The sequence below is a fragment of the Grampus griseus genome, assembly GCF_964374135.1.
Source record: "Grampus griseus genome assembly, chromosome: 16".
NCBI lineage: Eukaryota > Metazoa > Chordata > Mammalia > Artiodactyla > Delphinidae > Grampus > Grampus griseus.
The window spans coordinates 10,537,526-10,560,227 of record NC_139010.1 but is presented as its reverse complement, the minus strand read 5'-3'; the positions used below and the strand labels follow the sequence as shown (position 1 = coordinate 10,560,227).

General features: G+C 37.9%; 1 protein-coding gene across 2 annotated transcripts in view; it reads right to left on the bottom strand.

Moving 5' to 3' along the window:
* The window catches only part of RYR2 (ryanodine receptor 2), a gene marked incomplete at its 5' end in the record, with an annotated part of 721,806 nt that overhangs the window by 88,246 nt on the left and 610,858 nt on the right, over positions 1-22,702 (bottom strand). The window contains 5 exons of one of the 2 annotated variants that reach the window (XM_082674159.1): positions 5,894-5,947; positions 15,272-15,323; positions 16,859-16,962; positions 18,545-18,641; positions 21,766-21,878. In XM_082674159.1, the coding sequence (XP_082530285.1) occupies positions 5,894-5,947; positions 15,272-15,323; positions 16,859-16,962; positions 18,545-18,641; positions 21,766-21,878 (420 nt within the window). Of the gene's footprint in view, positions 1-5,893; positions 5,948-15,271; positions 15,324-16,858; positions 16,963-18,544; positions 18,642-21,765; positions 21,953-22,702 lie in introns of both variants that reach the window. The other variant, XM_082674158.1, reaches the window with a different exon arrangement.

Here is a 22,702-nt window from a genome sequence, read left to right as displayed (position 1 = left end):
AAAATGCACCATTATATGTTTAAATATGTGTTGTCTACATACTCACATGCTATTTAGGTCTACACATTCATATGCATAAATTACCATACACAATACAGAGGTCTGTGCTTTGGGGAATTTTCCTTGTATCAGGACCAGTACTCCAGCCCACACTGAACCCCCTTCTCTCCAAGTCTTAGCGACTTGCCTTGCTTCTTAAGTACAGTGGCCCTAGAAATGGCTTTTGCACCATTACTGTGCTTACGAAAGCTGGCTCTTATCACCACTACCACTGTCTAAGGAAACCACATGCTGATGCAAATGGAGAGACTGCAGTGCCTGGACATTCGGCAGGCTGGACCCAAGCTGGCTCTGGCTTCCCCAGGGGTCACCTGGAAGAGCTGGTTAATATCAGCAGGAAGTATGAAGAAATTAACACCCTGTAACCAATAAGAGATAGGAGGTGGGAGGAAACCAGCAGATAAAGTGTTCCTTGTTGCTCCCCAGGAGGTGCTGTTCCAGGATGCATATAGCCTCTCCAGGGGCATCCGACACAATCTTGCAACTAGCTGTATGGCTGGTTAGTTGTGGTTAGCTGGTCAGCTCAAGAATGCATTACTGCATTCTCTCTGCTTCCCTGTATCAGTTCTCGTTCTCCCTCACTCTTACTCCCCTGAGACTGTAACACCTCCAACCCCAGTAGAGTGTTAGCAAATAACCTCTTTGCTCTGTTTTCTAGGGAACGTGGGCTAAGACAGGAGGGTATTACTGCAGATCAACAATTTCAGTATATAAAAATGCAGTTGGCAGATTGCAGCAATAAGCATGAGTATTGGAGAACACTGGCCATGAAAATTCCTTCCCCCTCTCCCCTCTATGATTCAACAGTATGACAAGCAACTCAACACTCTAGGGTCCATATTTTGACACCATAGAGCTTCCACAGCAGAAACTAAAGAAGTGTAAATTTTCTTGATAAAAGAGATAATTGTTTCAATGTTTTATATCCGTAGCTTTATCTTCAATTTTTTAATATTTAATGGTTCTCTTTGGTAAGATTCAGGAAGCTCTGCTAATCTAAATTGCTGTGTTCCTATGAACACAAGTAAATAAGCCCATTCAAAGATCAAATTATGTAGCTATCGGAGAGGGAACATCTTATACCCAATTCATTCTTGTAGAATTACAAAAAATTGAATTATATTCAAATTTAGATCATTGGGGGCTTCCCTGGTGGTGCAGTGGTTGAGAGTCCGCCTGCCGATGCAGGGGACACGGGTTCGTGCCCCGGTCTGGGAGGATCCCACATGCCGTGGAGCGGCTGGGCCCGTGAGCCACGGCCGCTGAGCCTGCGCGTCCGGAGCCTGTGCTCCGCAACGGGAGAGCCACAACGGTGAGAGGCCCGCGTACCGCAAAAAAAAAAAAAAAAAATTTAGATCATTGGAGGGGCCAGACAAAAGTGCTTTTATCACTGTGTAGAGCTATGTAACATCAGTCTTTAAGACATTTTAGACCTAAATGAATTCTTTCACACCTCATGGTACATACTTTGGAATATGAGCTGGGTATTGGCCTGAGTACTTAGTGGGTATGATGTCATAGGTTAGTCTGCTAAGTTTTTATGACAAAATATCAACTCTTTCACAGGCATATTTGGCATTTAAGACACAAGAAGTTCTCTTTAATCAATAGGACAGAATGATAGCACCTCAGGGCCTCACCAGAGAATTCATCTGTGAATTAGAAACTGGGCATTTGCCAAAGGATGATGCAACTTGCTTAATAGTTGAGAAAGATGGTCTAGAAGGCGAGTTAACGGTCCATTCCTCTAGATTTACTTAAGCTTCATCGTCATTAATTTAGGTTTTTCCATAAGTAGTAAGTCTATATTAAAGTACTTAATTCAATGAAAGCTTTTGTGTGGAATATTATCATTGAACGTTGCACCCTCAGATTTGGAAGAATGGCAGTAGGAGAAGCAACCATCAGAAGAATGTTGCTATATGTCTTGCAAAATCATCATTTTAAAATGTGGTCTACTGTGGTGCCAAAGCTCTTTCTTGTTCTACGTGAGATCGTGCTCAGAAAAGTCATTCAACTTGAAATATTACTTTGTTATTATTTGTTTTGGCTTATGAAAAGCTCAAAGCCGAATAAAGTAATCCACTGTAGTAATTAACATTTTGGGTAATTGCTAAAACGTTTCTTCCCTTTCAATTAATATTGGCCTCTTTATAATATTTAACTGTCCGTTTTCATAGTTTTAATATTGAAGTAGTCTCAAGTCTAAAAAGAGTTATATATAATTACTAACTAAATATGCAATTAAATTTACAAATAAGTAGTTGTAGGTAAATATACATATAAATAGATGAAGCTGGGAATTAAATTATCAACTTAAATCAGGCAAGTTTTAACAGGATCATGTCAGTAAAACATACACGTGATGGAAGAAGAGCTGGTAAATACTAGGCATTTTAGCCTCCACTCCCTGTTTTCCATGTTTTTTGAGCTTTATTTATGTTACTCCTCATGGAAATTTTCTTTATAATGCTACCTTTTTATATCTACTTCTTTCTTCTTCTCAATATTCTTATAGATAATTTAAGTGGAAAGTACAGCAAATATTAATAATCAGCCAGTTATAGGGATAAAATTCAATTAGCGCACTATGTTATTCCAAACTTTATTTAACATAATTTGTTTTAAGAATTATTGAAACTGCCAAGCGACCTTTCAAATTCATTATAACTTAGATGAAAAATTCCACTATTTAGACTATACTAAATAACGTTAAACAACCAGACATCTCAATGTAAAAAGTCTGGTCCATTGCTAAATTTACAAAGAGAAAGCAATAATCCAGTTGTCTAGTCCAATTTTTCAGTGGTGTTGCTGTCATCACAGGGCCAACCTCAGACAAAACCCTCTCTGCAGGTGATTGGTTCTCTGTCAGCTCTAAAAACACAGCCTCATTCTTCGGCTTGGGCAGAGTTCATATTGTTTACTCACAGAGTGTGTATTTTGCAAATGGACTATTCCACAGATTAGGCATAAATGATGAGTTATAGTATAGAAATCACACGGCGAGTCAGTCAAACACTGGTTAAGAAGTGAAAAGTCCCAAATCTCTTCTATTGTGTTATGCGTACGAGTGTGTGGCACCACTGGCAACTCTAAAATCCTGTCTCTTTCTGGGACAGTCACACCGGCTGGTCTCTACCTCCTTTTTGGGGGGATTAATTACCAGGTTTCACCATTAGGTGAACTTCTCTCCCACCATCCTAAATCCAAGGCATGTAGCCCATTCTCCCAGGCGGGGCGCCGTACGTCTCCCGATTTCTTGTTCTCAGTATGACCTGAATCCTACACTGTACAGGCTAAGATTCCACTAGTAGTTACTCCCAGACTTCTTTTCTGAATAGGGAACCTTTCTAATGTCTCCGTCTAAATCAATATTCTTGGGAATGAATTTCAGTGCTATCCGTGAAATCAAATCTTGGTGGATGTTAGGAAGTCCCTTTATGCTTTCAAACCTCAACAAGTCACAGGAATTCTATCTGAGATCATTAGTGATAAAACTATAAAAATCCAGCAAATTAGGATCACGCCCATTATAACTACTGATTTAAACCCATAATCTATAATTAACTGTTATGCCTATTATATGCCATTAAATTATATCCATCTGGTTAGAGCTAAACCTGATCACATCTGCATGAACTCAAATTTTAAAATGATATGAGAACAATATAGTCCTCCAAATATAATAGTGAGTTAAAAACATTATAATTTGTTCCTTCTAAGTAGATTTTTTATGACATTCTAAATTCATCTTAACAGAAAATATTTCACTTTTTAAAGTAGAAGGCAAAAAAGAACACTTTACACTTAAAAACAGAAAAGCTTTCTCTTTTCTTTAAATAAAGTCATTATAGGTATTTTTTTTCCTGGGATGTTTATGATCAATTTTCCAACTAAATAGTCTCATGAAAATAAAATGTAAGCTTAACAGGGTTCATATGAAAGGAAAATTTTTGTGATTCTAGACCAAAATGTTTTCTCTTAGCAAATTTTCCAGGTGCTTAGCTCTTCAGAATACTCAGAGACAGAAAGAGTCATCTAGTTCTTCACTATAAGGAAATGCTAAATTAACACTGAAATCATGGAATATCCTCTCCAATTACTAGCACAACGGAAAAGAAGATTATTTCCAATCCCACCAGCAATGCCATATATCGTATCTCTTTTCTAGTAATAAGACTGGTATAAAAATCCTCAAGAGAGATGAGGCATGACATGTTGCACTGAAAAGTCACCAGCTAAAATTTAATCACCGAAAGGGTGGACTCTTTCATCTCAGCATAGTACACAGCTCAAAGTCAACACAGAGGATAAAATTTCAAATTAGGAGTCATTTAAATTGCAAGAAGAATAAACCTAGGTCAAGGAAGGGATACTGAAGAGACAAACTGCGTTGGAGCTACAAACTTGGTAGAAAGATTGCAAGACTTTTTTTTTTTTCTTTTTTACAAAAAAGAATCCAAGATGTTGGGTCTAACAAAGGTAAATGTCACAAGAAACTGAAACTCAGACCCAGACAAATACACATATATATATAGTTTTACCTTGCTGCGTTGGGATCCTGTGACCTTAAGGAAGGATGAAGACAAGAAGCAAAATAGCAATAAACAATTGCTCGGAAGACAACCGACAGACCATAAATGGTGTGCACGTCAGAAAAATAGTATTATCTGCTGCGCACAGCTCATTCTAATTTAGCTCAGTTTCTTATCAATGAAGATGGATTTGAGACTAGAAATACACATACATTAGAAAAGATTATAGTGTCATCCAGGAAATTAACCTTAAGGCATTTTTCTCAGCCAGCAATAGTCATGGGTCATTCCCAAATTAGTTTGATTTGGTATTTTTTTACACAATGACTTCAATGCAATGCTGCAGAGATGCTCACATCCAATTATTCCTGAAAGGGGCACTACTCAATATCTACTCCTCACCTACCACTTTTTTGTGGGTCCACTTTAATTAAAGACTTAACAGCTGGCTACTAATATATTTCCAGACTTCTAGCTCAAAGCAGACATGTAAATTAATAGCAGCAAAAAAAAAAAAAAAAAAAAAGTCTAATCCATTTCCTTCCATTTAATTTCTTTTTGAAAATTCCAAAAAAAAAGAACCAATAAATAAGGAGAGGGTAGTTAGCAACAGCTGGTCTTTCTTATAAAAAGCAAAAGTGCAGCCTAAGCAAAGGGGGAAAATAATATTTACTTTCCCTTTGGCTAATGAATATTGAGCAGTATTTCGAATTATATGGAAATGTAAGATCTGAGAAGGTTTGAGGAAATAATCATAAAATAGAACATAGCCCTAGGAATATATGCAATCCTGCCTCATGCAAGCAAACTGCACTGTGTGCCACCACCTACATATGTACAGGGAATGAGTGACCTAATTGGGCAGAAGTCAAAAGAGGCTAAATCTTTAAGGCTTCTTCGATTTAGAAAAAAAAAAAATCAAACCAAGGGTTTAATGAGAAACTTGATGTCATGTTGCTCTTCCATAAACATTTTTCTGCCACGTCTGTCGGAAATTTCAGATCACATCATTCACTGAGATGAGAACAATTTAAAGCAACCTCATCTCTGAGGGCTCTCAGGAACACTCATTCTGAACATATGGGTTTTATTTGATTCTTTAACTAGTCTATGTTCCTTGGTCTTAACGTCAGCAAATGTTAGGACTCAAATTTGTCCATCCAGCTTCTGACATGCAGTTCCTTGACACAATAAGCTGCAATAAGCCATGAAGCAAGAAACATAAATGTCAGTTATAAGCTATGAAACAATGTTTCAACGTAGACAAAAAACAAATATAGAAAGATTCATCTTACTTCAAAACTCTTCACTTCCTCTTCCCCATCATCGTCTTCCTCGTCATGACAACTCTGATACATGTAAAAAAATGTTTTGAAAAGGTCAACAGGATAAGAATATGTTGAGGCAGAAAATATAAAAGAATTTAGCACAGAATACTGAATCATTTGTGTTAGTTTATCATCAATATTGTTTAAATATGTACATTATATATAATAAGCTTAGATGACATGATCAATGAATCTGTGGCCTAAAAGAAAATTATATTGTGCATATACAAAATTAAAATGCTAAATTACCAATTTTATATATACCATGGAGATATTTATGAGGTCTGTATCACACTGCACATACTACTTATTCATGCATTTTCCTTGTGCAAATCAAGTTACAAGCCCTAAAAACAAGGATCACTGTTTTCTCCTTTTTTGTCCTTCCATTACAATGTGTTAATACAGATACATTTAATAACTATGAACTAAAATTAAAAGAAAGCAGTGTCCATTACTTAAAGTGAATCTTGTCATCTTTTTCTTGTTGTTGTTAAGTTCATTTTTTATTGTATTTGGTCCAAAGGAGGAAAGTAAAATTCCAACTGCTACCAAGATTATTCTTTCACAGAAAAATAATAAAACAGGCAATTTCATTATTTTGAGTTATTTTCCCAGAAATGGTAAAGGAGCTGTGCATGTATTCTTATCTAATTTCCACAGCTGAAAATTTTGCTTGCTAAGGAAGCAGAGCTGTTTGGTGGTTAGGAACATGGCCTGAGGATACAGAGTGCCTGGTTCAAATCCTGATGCTGCCATTTATGAGCTGTTTAGTCTAGGGCAAGTTCCTTTCCCTCTCTGGTCTCCGCTTCCTCATATTTAAAGTGGAAATAATAAAAAAAGTAACCATGTTCCTGAGAGAATCACATGAATTAATATATGGAAATTGTTTGCCACTTAGGAACAAATACCTGAAAAACAATAAGCTTTTAATAAATCTCAACTGCTATTATTATCATGGTTTGGTACTAGGAGTATCGTGTTGACCAAAGGAAGCAGGTCATCAGCCAATACCTGTGCTAGGAAGAACCTAACGCTCTTCTAAGTTAGATTACTGCAACCCTTCTAAGGATTTTTTTTATGGTTGGTAAACACTCAGTGTATCCATGAAGCTCATGGAAGAAGTGGTTAAATATAACTTACAAATCAGAAAAATACTTTTAACTCAATGATTCACAGTACTTTGAGTACATACGTGAAGTAGAAATGGGAGCCAGGGTACAAAATGTGATCCTTCTATCAGACTCAGTGATAAATGCTAAAAGGTTTGTTACATTCTTTCATTCATTCAACAAACATGTACTGAGCATCGCCCTCTCCATTTCATGAGAATGTGGACATGGTTTGCAAAGGAGAAAATAAGGGGACACAGACCTGTGACAATTTCACTACATGGAAAAGTTGCTAAATAGTATGTTTCACCACAAAATCCAAGATGTTAATTATTCATTCAGAGTGCAGGAACTTTTTGACTATATGTTAATGTCACCTTGACTCCCGTGTCAACAGTTAACCAGGATTTTGAAAATAAATACACATGAGAAGTTTAGCAAAACATATCTGGAAGGCAAATCTGTAACCCTCCATAAATATTGTATGTATAATGTTGAATGCAGAGGAATTCTGGCTGAGCTGCTCCTTTTAGATTACCTACATAATGCTTCCTTCACATGCATTATAAATTAGGAGTGAAACATAGGGATTTTATCAAGTAACAAGCATGATAACTATCTAATCAAATTAGAATACCAATACAAAATGTCTCTTAAGAATATAAAGTTACACATTTTCTGAAACACATCATCTCCTATACAAATTTCATTACCTTCAGAAATACTGGGAACAAGGTTTGAGTTGAAGGATACATTTAGAAAAGTTGGCATTTTGAGTTATAATGATATGCTTTCAAGCTATAAAATTCATATGATATGTTTGCTTTTATGTAACGGAATTAAGAGCTCTAGCTGACACACACACACACACACACACACACACACATACACACACACACACACACATTTTTTTTGGCCGCGTGGCATGTGGAATCTTAGTACCGTGACCACAGATCAAACCCGTGCCCCCTGCAGTGGAAGTACAGTCTTAACCACTGGACCACCTAGGAAGCCTCTGACAAGATATTTTTTACAAAGAATTATTTCGAAACAAAATACCTTAAACTGTTTTCTAAAACTTTCCTAAGAAAATTTAGTGAGATTCTCTTCTAATGAAGTTAAAATTTTGATTTTTAAAAAAACCTATTAAACCTGAATCTATTTGGAGACCTATCTGACAAAATTCAATAAACCCATAAACCACTTTAAACTTGTCCTGATTGCCATGGGGCATGCTGGGACCACAAGAAAACTATAGAGGATGTCTAGCACTTTTTAATGTACTGACCAGAAACAGAGGGATTTACAGGCATAGGACACAATGTTTTTCAATAGCAAACTGCATCCACGCAATTTGTATGATAATGCTAAGTAAACAGTAGGTTCTATTAGATGGTCCTGCAACACAGGACTTAACTTTCTGGATCAAAAGGATCAATTCTAGGCAAGGAAGAGTGATATCGTACTCCAGGAAGGAAAAAAGTGAATAAAACCCATACATAAAGGGGCAGAAGCATGAAATAGAGAATTTAGAAGGAAAAAATTAGAGAGGACCGAAACAGAGGATACTTCAGACATTCAGATATCTGGATCAAAACTCAAAACTGGCAATGAGAATTCATAAAGCAGTAACTGGGGCACTTCACCTCGCCACCATCCACTGGAAATTTCATTCTGCAAAACAAGTGTATGTCATACGTTCTTCAGTTGCCTTTCTGATTGCAGTCACTCCTCAGAAGACAGAGGAAGCAAAAAGAAACTTTCAGCATGGATTTAAAACTAAGTTTTGGGTGAGATAGAAAAGAGAAATCTCATAAGAAAGTGATCCTGGCATTTTATCATTTTAACCAGCAAAGAACGAAACACTAGGTATAACTTAATGTGTACCTTTCAGTAAGTTATAAGAGAAAGAAGAGGAAACATTTTCCTTCCTTAGCCAGAAACTCAAAAGACTGAAAACATTATTGAGTGTTTAATTTATGACAGTATCATTCTAGATACTTCCACATGGTTATCTTATTTAAATTGGTAAAACCATTCCCTTAGAACAGAACAGCTTCAGACAGCCCAGAAGGGATGATGAGTACAGAGATATTCTGAGAATCAAGCATGAGTGACCACAATGAGAACAAAAGGAAGGGGCAACAGCAAACCAATGTGGATGCACTGCAAATTCTCTAAGATGCTCAAAAGAGGAGATATATATGATGCAAGGAAGGGGTTGGAAAGATAAGCAGGAAAACAATTAACCTAAGGGTTAAAATAAAGTGGGGCTCAAAAAATACAAAGATGTGGGCTTCCCTGGCGGCACAGTGGTTGAGAGTCCGCCTGCCGATGCAGGGGACACGGGTTCGTGCCCCGGTCCAGGAAGATCCCACATGCTGCGGAGCGGCTGGGCCCGTGAGCCATGGCCGCTGGGCCTGCATGTCCGGAGCCTGTGCTCCGCAACGGGAGAGGCCACAACAGTGAGAGGCCTGCGTAACGCAAAAAAAAAAACAAAAACCAAAGATGTAAAATGATTTTTTAACATACAGCCAAATACAAAGCAAGGAGAACAAGGAACAGAAAGTACATGATTTACAGCAGAAACTGTAATAATAATGATAGAGAGAAAAGGCAGAACTACAGCTACATCAAAACTACAGCTACAAACTACATCAGCCGTTTGCTTCAGACTTAACCACCAAAGAGAAGTGATTTTTAAATATGAAAGTTACCTTGCCAAGAGAAATGAACATTAAGACCCCAATGAAATGCTATATTACACCCACCTGGTTGACAAAAATTAATAAAACATAAAATATCAAATATTGGAGAAGATGCAGATCATCAGAATCTCTCTTAAACATTGCAGGGAGGAATGTGATTTAATGCAATGACTTTGGAAAACAGTCTGGCATCTTCTCCTTAAGTTGAATATTCATATACCCTATGACCCTTGACTTTTGGACATGAATAAGAATAGGCATTTCAAACCCTTTTTTCACGTCAGCAAAAACATAGATTCAACGCAAAAGGCTACCAACAAAAAAGTAAATGGATAAGCTATGGTGTAGTTGCACAATGGAATGTAATAGTCAAATCAAATGATCTCCAGCACACACAAGAGTAGAAATGAATCTTAGAAAACAACAGTAAGTAAAACAAGTAAGTACCAAAAGATTACATATAGCATACTGCCCTTTTAAAAGTTAAAACAACTAAAATCTCAAAAATATGTAATTATATATGTAACACACATGTATATATGTAATATATGTATTAATAAATTCATATAACTAATGTATACTATATAAAAGGAAAGCAAGGTTATCCTGAACATGGGCTACAGGAGGATGATTTCCTTGTGTGGGGAGGCAGCGTATGGGTTAATGGAGAGGACCGTATGATTACAGGTAGGGTTATTATCAAGGTCTTAGCTTTTCTTGTGAGTGGTGAGTTTATGAGCAGTTACTATATTATTAGAAACTACTAAGTAACTACTTTGAATAAAAGTAGCCCATAATGTAATGGACCAATGATGAGAGTGTATCATGAATCCAGAGCTCTGATTAACCCAATTCTGGGCTCCTATGGAAAATGAAAACTGAAAACAAAAACCAATTAATATGTAAATGTTGCCTTCATAAAGTCCTGCAAATTGAAAAGGAAGACATAAGTCTCTTGAACAGAGTTCAAGTGTCAAGATTCAAGGCAAAAATAATCATATGTGAATGTAAAATGACCACTGGTAAACTCTTGAGAAACCATGAAGACCAAGAGAAAGTTTCAGACTCCTGGGATGCAGACTGTCAAAGTGAAGAAAGGCAGCCTCCAAAAACTACTTACTAAAACGTTTGGTATCAATCATCAAAACTAGCAACTTAGATAAACATAGGGAAAGCACACTTACGGGTTTGTGGTTAACATAAATGGAAAGAAATATTTAACACTGGATGAGAGAAATGAACTTTAGAACTATTTTGGCCTTGGGACTTCCCTGGTGGCGCAGTGGTTAAGAGTCCGCCTGCAGATGCAGGGTACATGGGTTCGTGCCCGGTCTGGGAAGATCCCACATGCCACGGAGCGGCTGGGCCCGTGAGCCATGGCCGCTGAGCCTGCGCGTCCGGAGCCTGTGTTCCGCAATGGGAGAGGTCATAACAGTGAGAGGCCCGATTACGGTAGGCAAAAAAAAAAAAAAAAAAAAAGAATCTGCCTGCTAGTTTAGGGGACATGGGTTTGATCCCTGGTCCAGGAAGATCACACATTCCGTGGAGCAGTTAAGTCCGTGTGCCACAACTACTGAGCCTGCGCACTAGAGCCCGCGAGCCACAACAACCGAGCCCGCGTGCCACAACTACCGAAGCCCACATGCCTAGAGCCCGAGCTCCACAAGAGAAGCCACCGCAGTGAGAAGCCCATGCACCGCAACGAAGAGTAGCCCCCGCTCACCACTAGAGAGGAAGCCTGTGCGCGGCAACGAAGACCCAACAAAGCCAAAAATAAATAAATTTATTAAAGAAATTTTTTTTGGCCTTGGATAATGGTGTAACTCTAATTAGAGAAACGATGACTTATACTTAACTAAAGAGTATATCAACTGCCAAAATACAGGTATGTGAGGTAAACCTCAGAAGAAATTCATAAATGACATGGAATTTAGGTGAACATGCAAGTTCTTGACAAAAACGCAATCTGGCTGCCAAAAAACCAGTGAATTCTTACAATTTATTGTAAATATATAGAATTCCAAGGCAGAATAAGCGAGGATCAAGTCCCAGTGTGCACTACACAGGTGAACTCATAGCCAGCACACTGTGTTCAAGTAATTTCTGGGGGGCACATATTGCTAGATGATTGAGAGAAGAATGAACTGAGTAATGGAAGCTTAGCATTCCTGGGACACATTAAACAAGAAAAGGAACAAGATTATTTAATTATGAAGGGAGAATCTTGAGAAAAAGCATCATCAAATATTTGATCACTTATCAAAAGAGATTAAACTTCAGGATTCAACCAGGACAAATGCAGAGGCTGCTTCTGCTCCAGTCACAAGGAAGAACCTGAACCATCGGGAATCTCCTACTCTCAAAACAGGAGCTTCTCCCTTTTTAGCCCACTCGGTCACTGCTTCTTCAACTGCGAGGACAACAGTCCACGGACTCCTTTACAATCCTTACTTATCAGCTCCTTCTTTCCTCATTTCCTTATTTATCCTAGTTAGAATCCAAGATCCAATGCCTCAGCCACTCTCAGAGCGATACACAAAACCCCTGTGATCCCCTGTCCTTCGACAACAGTCTGGCAAAAATCCTTATCCTTGACAAATCTAACTTCCTGCCTTCTCTGAATCTGCACTTGGTTCTGGGAACTGCTAGAGAAAAGCCACACAACCAGAAGACTGGTACTGTCCAAATTCATAAAAAACGACATCGATCAGGCTTTCCACACTGCCTGGCAATTCTATTTTAGTTTCCAGTCAATACTCAGTCCTAATTTCCACAGAAGGAAATATCCTTCCTCTTTAATCTTTTAACCTAGTGTTTTTTTAATATCTATTTTAATGAAGTATAGCTGATTTACAATGTTGTGTTAGTTTATGGTGTACAGCAAAGTGATTCAGGTATACATACATATAATAGTTTGCATCTTCTAATCCCAACCTCCAAATCCATCCCCTCCCACCCCCTTGGCAACCACGAGTCTGTTGTCCATGTTTGTTTTCTAGATAAGTTCTTTGTGTCATATTTTAGATTCCACATGTAAGCAATACCATATGGTATTTCTCTCTTTCTGACTTACTTCACTCAGTACGATAATTTCTAGGTCCGTCCATGTTGCTACAAATGGCCTGATTTCATTCTTTTTCATGGCCGAGTAGTTTTCCATTGCATATATATAGAATTCATATTCTTTAACCATGTATCTGTCGACAGATATTTAGGTTGTTTTCATGTTTTTTAAACTGTGGATTTCAACCCATTAACTGGACGTGAAATCTATTTAGTGAATCATGATCTCAAACAACTTTTATTTAAATAGAATAGAAAATATCAGACTGCACTGCTCACAGTACAAGTATAATTTCATGATGATTTTCTTTCAAGGTATCTGTTTTTATGTTTCTATAAATAGACTTGGTAAATGCATTTCTGATCGTGGGTTACGGTTTAAAAGAAAGCTGGAAAGCCACGACTTTTCTCTTATGCTCTGTAAGCTGTCCTGCTGCCCTGCTCCCACCTACTCAAAGCCTCACTCCACAAATTATTCCCTTGTCTACTCTTCTGGGTCCTTCCCACCAGAACAGAAGCATGTTCAAATCTATTTTTAAAAAGTTAAAAAAAAGGCAAATAGGCAAAAATAATCCCCCTTCAACCTCACAATTCTATATAGATATTTATCACCCTCTACCTTTCTCCTCCTTCTCAGTCTTCTCAGTAAAGAGATGTCTATGCCACATCTACTCACACATGAGATTCTTACTTACTTCCCCACAATACACACTTGGACCACAGTGCGCCATCTCACAACCCTCTGCAACTGTTCTCACCATGGTCACATGATGTCCATGTAATAAATCCTGGAGAATTTTCAATCCTTACCTTGAATAAGGTTCAATCCCTCAGCAGAGTAAGATTTTGTTGACCACACACTCCAACAGTTACTATATATCTCACACGTAAGATTCTCTCCTATTTTTTTGGGGGGGGGCAGGGAAGCTCCTTTTTTTCTAACCATCTCTTAAGCATCCATGTCTTTAGAGGCTTGGTCCTAGCCACCTGTTCTTCTCATGCTTCCTTCTCTGCCTGGGAAAGATCATCTACTACTGTGGCTTCAATTACCTTCTAATGCTGACAATTCCCAAAACTGTAATTTTATTTTATTTTTAAAATAAATTTATTTATTTTATTTATTTTATTTTTGGCTGCGTTGGGTCTTTGCTGCTGCGTGCAGGCTTTCTCTAGTTGCGGCGAGCAGGGGCTACTCTTCGTTGTGGTGCGCGGGCTTCTCATTGTGGTGGCTTCTCTTTCTGTGGAGCTCGGGCTCTAGGCAAGCGGGCTTCAGTAGTTGCGGCACGTGGGCTCAGCAGTTGTGGCTCGCAGGGCTAGAGCACAGGCTCAGTAGTTGTGGCACATGGGCTTAGATGCTCCGTGGCATGTGGGATCTTCCTGGACCAGGGATCAAACCCATGTCCCCTGCACTGGCAGGCGGATTCTTAGCCACTGTGCCACCAGGGAAATCCCCCCAAATCTGTAATTTTAAGCCGTCTGTGAGATGTGGAATGTCAGACATGACTATCTTATTGCATGTTAGACATCTGCACTTAGCTGTCTCACAGGTATTTTTAACTAACATGTCCAAAATTTAATTTGCCATCTTTCCTCTTCACTCTAGGCCTGCAATGATTCTGGTGATCCCCACCTTAGAATATGGTTCTGCCATCTACTCAGCTGCCCAAGTCAGAAGCCTCAGCGAAACCTAACTCCTCTTCCCCTCATTCATTCTCAGGTTATGAGATTAAACAAAATAAGCACCCAGTAAATACTAGCTATTACTATCTTTTCATGGTCAATTCATCATTCAACAGTTAGGGACTTCCTTGAAGTTCAGACTAATGCTACATAAACTACTCTCACTACTCTTATTTTTTTATTTTTTATTTTTTGCAGTACGCGGGCCTCTCACTGTTGTGGTCTCTCCCATTGCGGAGCACAGGCTCCGGACGCACAGGCTCAGCGGCCATGGCTCACGGGCCCAGCCGCTCCGTGGCACGTGGGATCTACCCGGACCGGGGCACGAACCCCTGTCCCCTGCATCAGCAGGCGGACTCTCAACCACTGCGCCACCAGGGTAGCCCTCCCACTACTCTTAATTGTTTCTCTACCATTAAACTTGTCAGAGTTTTTTTGTAATCATTTGTTCAAATTTTGTCTCCTCCATCAGATGATAAACTCCAAGAAGGCAGGGTGTGTGTGTTACTTTCTGGTTCACCACATTATCTCCAATACCTTCATGTTGAGTGAATATTTGTTGAATGAATGAATTTTTGGAAAATTAGTGAGCTCTCCATAAATAAAATGTTAAAGGAAGAAACAATGATTACCTGTCAAAAACGTTAGACGAGATATTCAGGCAACAAGTGGAAAGTTGAGATTAATGCCCTGTAGGGTTCTAAAATTTAACAATATTTTATTTTAATCTAGAAACACACAGATTCTTATATTTTGCCATTAAAATCAAGACATTTATTTACCTTTGCCATAATATCTGCATAAGCCATATATAAAAAATCTTCCTCCAGTTTGCTATGAAAAACAAGGAAAAAATCAGTTTTTAAGTAGAAGGTTAGTTACATGCAAAATCACCATCACTGTATAAAATAACTTTTATCTTTCAACAAGTATGTCTTTTTAAAAAGAAACAAACACAAAACTCAGGCAAAGCGATTATTCAGAAATATTGTAGAATCAGAGAGCAAAGATCTTAGACTTCCTAAACAGTGGCCCCATCCTACCTTACGGAAGAGACCTTCAAGTCTCACAAAATAAATGATCTATTGATTTACACACAAATGTAATAACATTAGTATTCTCTTAAAACTACAAAAGTTGAACCAAGCAAATTTACATGATGTCAGGGCTTTTGACAGCAGACGTGATATCTGACATTTGTTGGAAAGACTTCCCCAATTATTATGCTACTACGTAGTTTAAAAATATGATGGTCATAATGATTCTTAAAAATTAAGATAGGTTAAAATCTGTTTACTATCCTCTTTTGAAAAATTATGGAAACCACTAATTCACTGAAGAAAGGCTTCCATCAAAAAATACCTGACGTTTTGCAAAGTTATTTTAGCAGTTTTAAACTTATAGCCATCAGAAAAATCCACTTATGAGAAATACCTCATTACCTGACAATGCCAGACAGGGAGCTGCTCTATGCTTAGGGATGAGATGATTTTGTTAGTTAGGAAATAATAAGAGAAAGAGAGAGAAATCGTGAGAGAAGGATGGATCACATTAGCTAAGAGGGAGAAATGTACATTATTATGACATGCATAGAGGTCAGATGAACTCTTTAAGACTCAGGTGGATATGGATTGATAATTAAATTCTCTGCAGAGGATGAGGGAGGCCTGGGGCAAAGTAGGCTTTCTCCCCCATGGCAGGGAAGCAGGTAAAGGTTTTAAAACCTCCACCATGGCTCATCTACAGAATCAGCCTGTGCGGTGCCCCTGTAATGAGCAGATACTGAGCACATTTTGATTACTGGGCTTATGAGTGCATTTCTTATTTAATTCCATAGAGGTTTGCCCTTTGTGGTTTCAGTGAATTCATATGACCAAGACTGTAGGAACCAAGTAAAATGGAGAATGCCCATAAAATAGATCTCAAAGAAACCTTCCACTGAAAGGATGGCGCACCCACCTCCTCAAGTTTCCTAAGACTTACTGCTGAATGGAGAGAGAATCCACCCAGGAAATTTGGGGTCACCAGTGGTCTCCAAACATTTTTGGTACTGAAATTTGCTTTGGGCTCTTTTATTTTCTAAAGCTTGTTTGTGATCAACAGGAAGATTCAGAATCAAGTCAACCAGCTAATTACAATGTTGTTAAGAAAAATGAGAGCTAGGTAAATATTTGGTAGGTAACTATTAAAGCCTGAAGTTGTGTGAGCGTTGGTTCGTAGTGTATGCCAGACTGGTCCTATCTTTGAACACTTCTCTCTCCTCCCAAGAACAAGATGAAACTGAAACAGGAACATGTGATGGACAGAACACTCAGACACGGGTTTCTATCTGTTCTTCCTACGTCTCGTGTGAATCCTCCCAACCATACCATTTCTCCGTTAAAGCCGTTCGACTGAACAGAAGTATCAGCTGATGGAGAGGATCAACCCGCTTAGTTCCTTCATCTTCTTCCGGAGGTTCTGCTCCAGGTTTCTATACAAAAGTCAAATTTATAAAATTTCACATTTAGGTGAAATTTCACCCAGACCCAGGAACAACAAATAAAAAGAAAGCCTTTTTCATCCTATTGTGGTGCGTGAGTGTGTCTGTGTTATATGCATTGTACCTGCACGTGTATGCACGTGTGTGTGTTATGTTACCGACGCAAAAGTATGCAGCTTTAAAAAAAAAAAAAAGCTATTTAATAATGGGACCAAAAAACACTATGGGCAAAGATGACTTACATCATTTAAAAATTCTGAATGCCATTCTTATAAGCAGATTCATAACTAACTGAAAAGTGTATCTGCTACACGGATTTCAGCTTTAGGGAGGGCTCAATTTACAAAGAATTGCAATAAAATGCTACATCACTCCAAGTATAAAAATGTTCATGTAGCAAGGCAAACTGATTATCAAATGAAACATTTTTGTTGCCTACATAGACAGAGAAAGGCAAAGAATGCTGAATGAGTTAATGTCTGAATCACTTACACATTATTTTTTCTCATTTTCAGTTACTTTTAAAACTTAAAAAAGTGATTTCATTCTATTGGATAGAACATGTACCATGAGGAAAATTATGAAGCATTTTTACTGACTGTAGAATTAATTAATCCCATTTGTTGAACGATTTAATGCATTTTATATCTCTATAAGAATTACCCATTCAGACTGAGATTCTCTCTACCTAAATATGTTCTTTCTTGGATTTAAGGCTTAATGTTGCAGGTACTGTGTAAATTTCTACAAGGTTGAATATTCTAATATTCTACAGGTTTTGATTTTAAAAAGAAATGAAATTCATTTAAAATATAAGGGGGTAATCAGGGTTAAGGTTTTATGAACTGGATTAGTTTATCCTTTATGTTCCCTAATAAGTTGTGAGTTAAACAAAACAAAACTGTTAGACAAGAGGTCTTTAACTTGGGAATCATAACGCCTCTGACTAGTCTGCAAAATTCTGCAGGACTATATGCTTATAAATTTTCCTAAGATGGCCCTTGGTCAGATTTTTAAATAGGTCCACAGCTCATAAAAAATTAAGACAATGGCTCCCGAGTGAAGCACTCTCAGTAACACAAGCCTCCTTATCAGCATGGTTGGACTGAAACATTCTACTTGCCGTTTATACTATATTTACCATGACTTCCTGCTCATCCTGTACCCAATCTATCATTCTCTGCCCTGTCTATGTTTAACAACCAGCTACTTTTCATTGGCTTTTGTCAACCTTCGATCTAGTTTTGGTGAATAATTCTTTATGGTTCAGCTTTTATAGTAATATCCTGGTTCGGAGGTGTCTGAAGGTGCTTTGAGGAAGAATTTAAAAGAATAATAGAGTCAAAGTTTAGTTAAATTCTGAATTGCTGGATGCTGATGAGATCTCTTTGAAATAAGAAGAGTGAATTTTTCCCTAAACACTGCATGCAATAACAATTGAGAATAAAGTTTCCTAAGGCCCACACACTGCAATGATGTTTTCTCTTCAATGTTATAAGATAAATGGCTCACACCAATGTTATCCCACCAAGCCCAGACTTTCTTTCATCTTCTAACCCCATTAAAAATGTACCGCTAAATCTTCTATCAGTTTATCTTCAAAGTAATGTTCTTCTGTCTCAATCCAAGATTTTTCATATCCCTGAAGAAAGAGATTGACAGCCCGATGCCTAAAAGGTAAGCACAATTTCAAACAGTTATTTTTAATTAAAGTGAAAAGGTATTCAGTAGCACTTTATCGCTGGATTATCTGTGCACTCAAAGAATAAAATAAAAATAAACTTCCCACTCTCAACTGGAGAGCAAGATATCACGGAGGACAGAGAAAGGTTTCTCAGATCACACACTGACATGGATTTAGTTATTTCTAGGTTTTGTAACATTGGTCAAGTTATCCGACTTTGTCGACTTTCACTTCTCTCATTTATAAAACTAGGATAACCCCATCTACGTGTCAGTTTTGTGAGACTCGAACTGAGATAAAGAATGTAAAGCACATTGGATAGATGCTCATTACGTGGTAGCTCTTATGACATAAAGTGGCTCTGGATAAACGATGTTATGGAATTATCCAATGCTCCTGTTAGCATTAGATACAGACCCTGAGGATCACAAAACTAAATGTATTAAGGGAACCTTATGGGAATGTATATCCAAAGATTAAATCCCAGAATACTGATGATAAGTGGTTGCCTACGAATTAAAGAAGACCAGTGAAGACTAAAACCATAAGTAAAACTCATCGTGAAATTGATGAGATTTATGGCTAAGGTTCCACTCTAAGAAAATCATGTCAATGAGGGAACATCGTAAGAGAATACCAGACGTGTTAAAATGAGCCGGCGCCACTGAAGGATGGAACGCTGAGCTTAACAGTATCAAAGGCGGGCTAAGGAATCATGAGACATAAAGGTAGACAGGTTTATGAAGGGCCTTGAAATCCAGGGAGAAGAACCGTCAACACAGATGGAACGGCCAGAACTCGCCATAAATCCTTGCACGAGAGCGGCTCAACCTTACTGGTACATCAGAATCCCCTGTGGAGCCTTTAAACAGTACACATGCTAAGCCCTCGGGTATTCTGATTCAACAGGTTGAGCCTTGGCTATTTCTCAAGCAAATTTGAGTGTATTTCCTAAAAGCACCAGGTCTGAGAATATTCCCACTGGAATAAGGGGTACAATTTTGAATACGTTATATCCGAGACAGTGGAACGGCAGACTCCGTGACATCGTAGAAACTAGCTCGGAATCTGCTGTCATCAACATGATGTGAGTCAATAAAGGGAGTTGAAGAGGTGACCTTGAAGGGAAGGATGGTGATGTGAAACGGTTCAAAGGAAAAGTTGAACACCGTATGCTAACACATATACATAGAATCTAAAAAAACGGTACTGATCAACCTAGTGTCAGGGCAGGAATAAAGATGCAGACGTAGAGAATGGACTTGAGGACATGGGGAGGGGGAAGGGTAAGCTGGGAAGAAGTGAGAGAGTGGCACTGACATATACACACTACCAAATGTAAAACAGATAGCTAGTGGGAAGCAGCCACGTAGCACATGGAGATCAGCTCGGTGCTTTGTGTCCACCTAGAGGGGTGGGATAGGGAGGGTGGGAGGGAGATGCAAGAGGGAGAGGATATGGGGATATATGTATACACATAGCTGATTCACTTTGTTGCACAGCAGAAACTAATACAACATTGTAAAGCAATTATAATCCAAAAGAGTTGTAAAAAAAAAGAAAAGAAAAGAAAAACTTGAAACTTGGAAAATGTCTGTATAGGAGGAACCAGAAAAGAAATAAGAAGATGAATTCAAGGTCAATGTTCTATTTGACTGAACTGTGACACCGTAATTGAGCCAGAGAATTTAGAAGCAGCACGTGCTTTGAGAAGGCACTCAAATACATTTTATACTTAGTGAGTGACGAGATGGCAAGGAATTTACCGGCCTTAGTGAAATCGAAAAGTTTTGTTTGTTTTGCTTTGTTAGTGGCAGGGGGCAGGGAGGAGTTATGATTTTGTCTTGTTTTTTTTTTTTTTTTTTTTTTACTCCCCAACTTACGTTATTCATTCATTCAAACACTTACTGAAAGTCAGTGCTCTAGGTGCTGAAGATATGAAATTGAACATAGCTCTAAAGGATCTCAAAGTCTGAATCAGAGAGACAAACAGCCCCAATACTATTGGAAAGTGTCCACAACTAGAGGTATTTAAAAGTTTCCTAGAAACAAATAGGAGGAAGCATTTTCAACTTGGAAGAAGTAGAAGGGCGTGGCTTGGTCAGAGATGGTCCAAAACAGGGATGCAGCTGAGCTGAGCCTTGTTTAACAGACATGGGGAAGATGCCACTTGTATAAAGCTCAGAGAGGGAAACAGCACAGTTTCTTAGGAGAATCACAAGAAGGCTGAAATGGTACCCTGCGCTAGACTTCAATGCCACGGGTTACTTTTCTTTTAACAAGTATATCTCCTGTATCTCTAGGAGAAGGTTGATGGGTCTGTCAAACGTGTTTACGTTATTCCCATAAGTTAGTTCCATATCAGTTCTTTTCCCCAAAGGCTAAATCATCACAAAAATAATAAACAACAATTAACACTGCTTGTGTTATGTTCAGTTCTAAGCACTGTGTATACTTCGACCCATTAAATAACCTGAACAAGTCTATGAGGCAAATTTTACGGTACAAAGTCAGGTAAGAACCTTGACCAAGGTCATGCATCCATAAGCTGAGAGGTCAGGATTCAAATCAAGGCAGTCTGACCCCCAAGACTGAGTTCCTAATTACTCTCTCCTGCCTCACATATGTGAGCAGATCCTCCTGAGTATTTAAAAGTAATAGAAAACAAACTTATGGTTACCAAAGGGTAAAGGGCGGGGAGGGATAAATTAGGAGTGTGGGATTAACATACACACACTACTATACATAAAATAAACAACAAAGACTTACTGTATAGCACAGGGAACTAACTATATTCAATATTTGGTAATAACCTATAAAAGAATCTGAAAAAGAATAGATTTTTATAAATGTATAACTGAATCACTTGAAACACCTGAAACTAACACAACTATACTTCAATAAAAAATAAAAGTCATTTAATAACGACATTACAGACCAATGAGAATACCCGAAAAAGGAAAACAAAGTCAAGAATTACACAGAAGAGCCAATAAATCTCGTCCATCCTTCTCTTTGGACTATTGTTCTCGTGTTAAGGTGGATGCCTCCTATCACTTGTTAGGGGAAGAATAACTTGAATCCATTATAAACGTTAAAGAAATTCTGACCTTGGCAGATTATACAAAGGAGCCATCCGAAAGCAGGCAACCACTGCCCGTTTCCTCTGCTTAGACAGCAGTTTGTGCCACACGGCCTTTTTCGATCTCTGAGGATGCTCGACCTGAGGTAGAATGACACAAAGACATATGTATTTAACCCCCCAAAGGCCCTCAAAAATACAGCTGCATCTTTTAGCTAAAAACTTTTAGAATTTCAATCCCAAAAGTACCTCCCAATTATTATGGGAAAACCCATGTCCTCAAAGTTACCCAATGCTAAATTTGAAATAGTTTCAAATGTTACATATTTTCCTTAGTAAAAATATAATATTTTCCCAACACTGTGTACTTTAGAAACTATGTCATCTTTAAAAATCAAAGAAATATAAAACTATTCTATATAAAACAATTTTGTATCCTTTTCAGAATTCGGTTATGGTGCCAAAACATAGTTTTTGCCTATGCAAAACAATGAACCTATTCTTATTTATTTATCCGTTTCCACTAATTTTATCATAAGAGCTACAAAAGTAAACATAAACAGAGGCAGTTAAAGAAAATTCTAAGGAAAAGTCCACTGTTCCTTAAAGAAAATTCTAACGAAAAGTCCACTGTTCCTTAATATAACAGGATGGAGAGATGACAAGTCTTTTTGAACACATTAGTAGGAGTGAGTAAAAGAATTTAATTTTGCAAAAATGTTAAAATATATAATTACTTTGTTAGAGAGGGACAAATGAGAATTCAAAAGTTGCAGTAAATGAGGCAAGCAAGCTATGTGTTTAGCTAATGGTGTTTGGAATTTCAAGAAGAAAAAGAGATTAATTGTAAGTATTAGAGAGAAAAAAATCCCAGCATAGAATTCTAAATTAATTAGTAATTTCTAGGCAATTGAACACTGTACTTCCCGGACTGTAATATCTCCGGCGCATACATGTAGATTTCT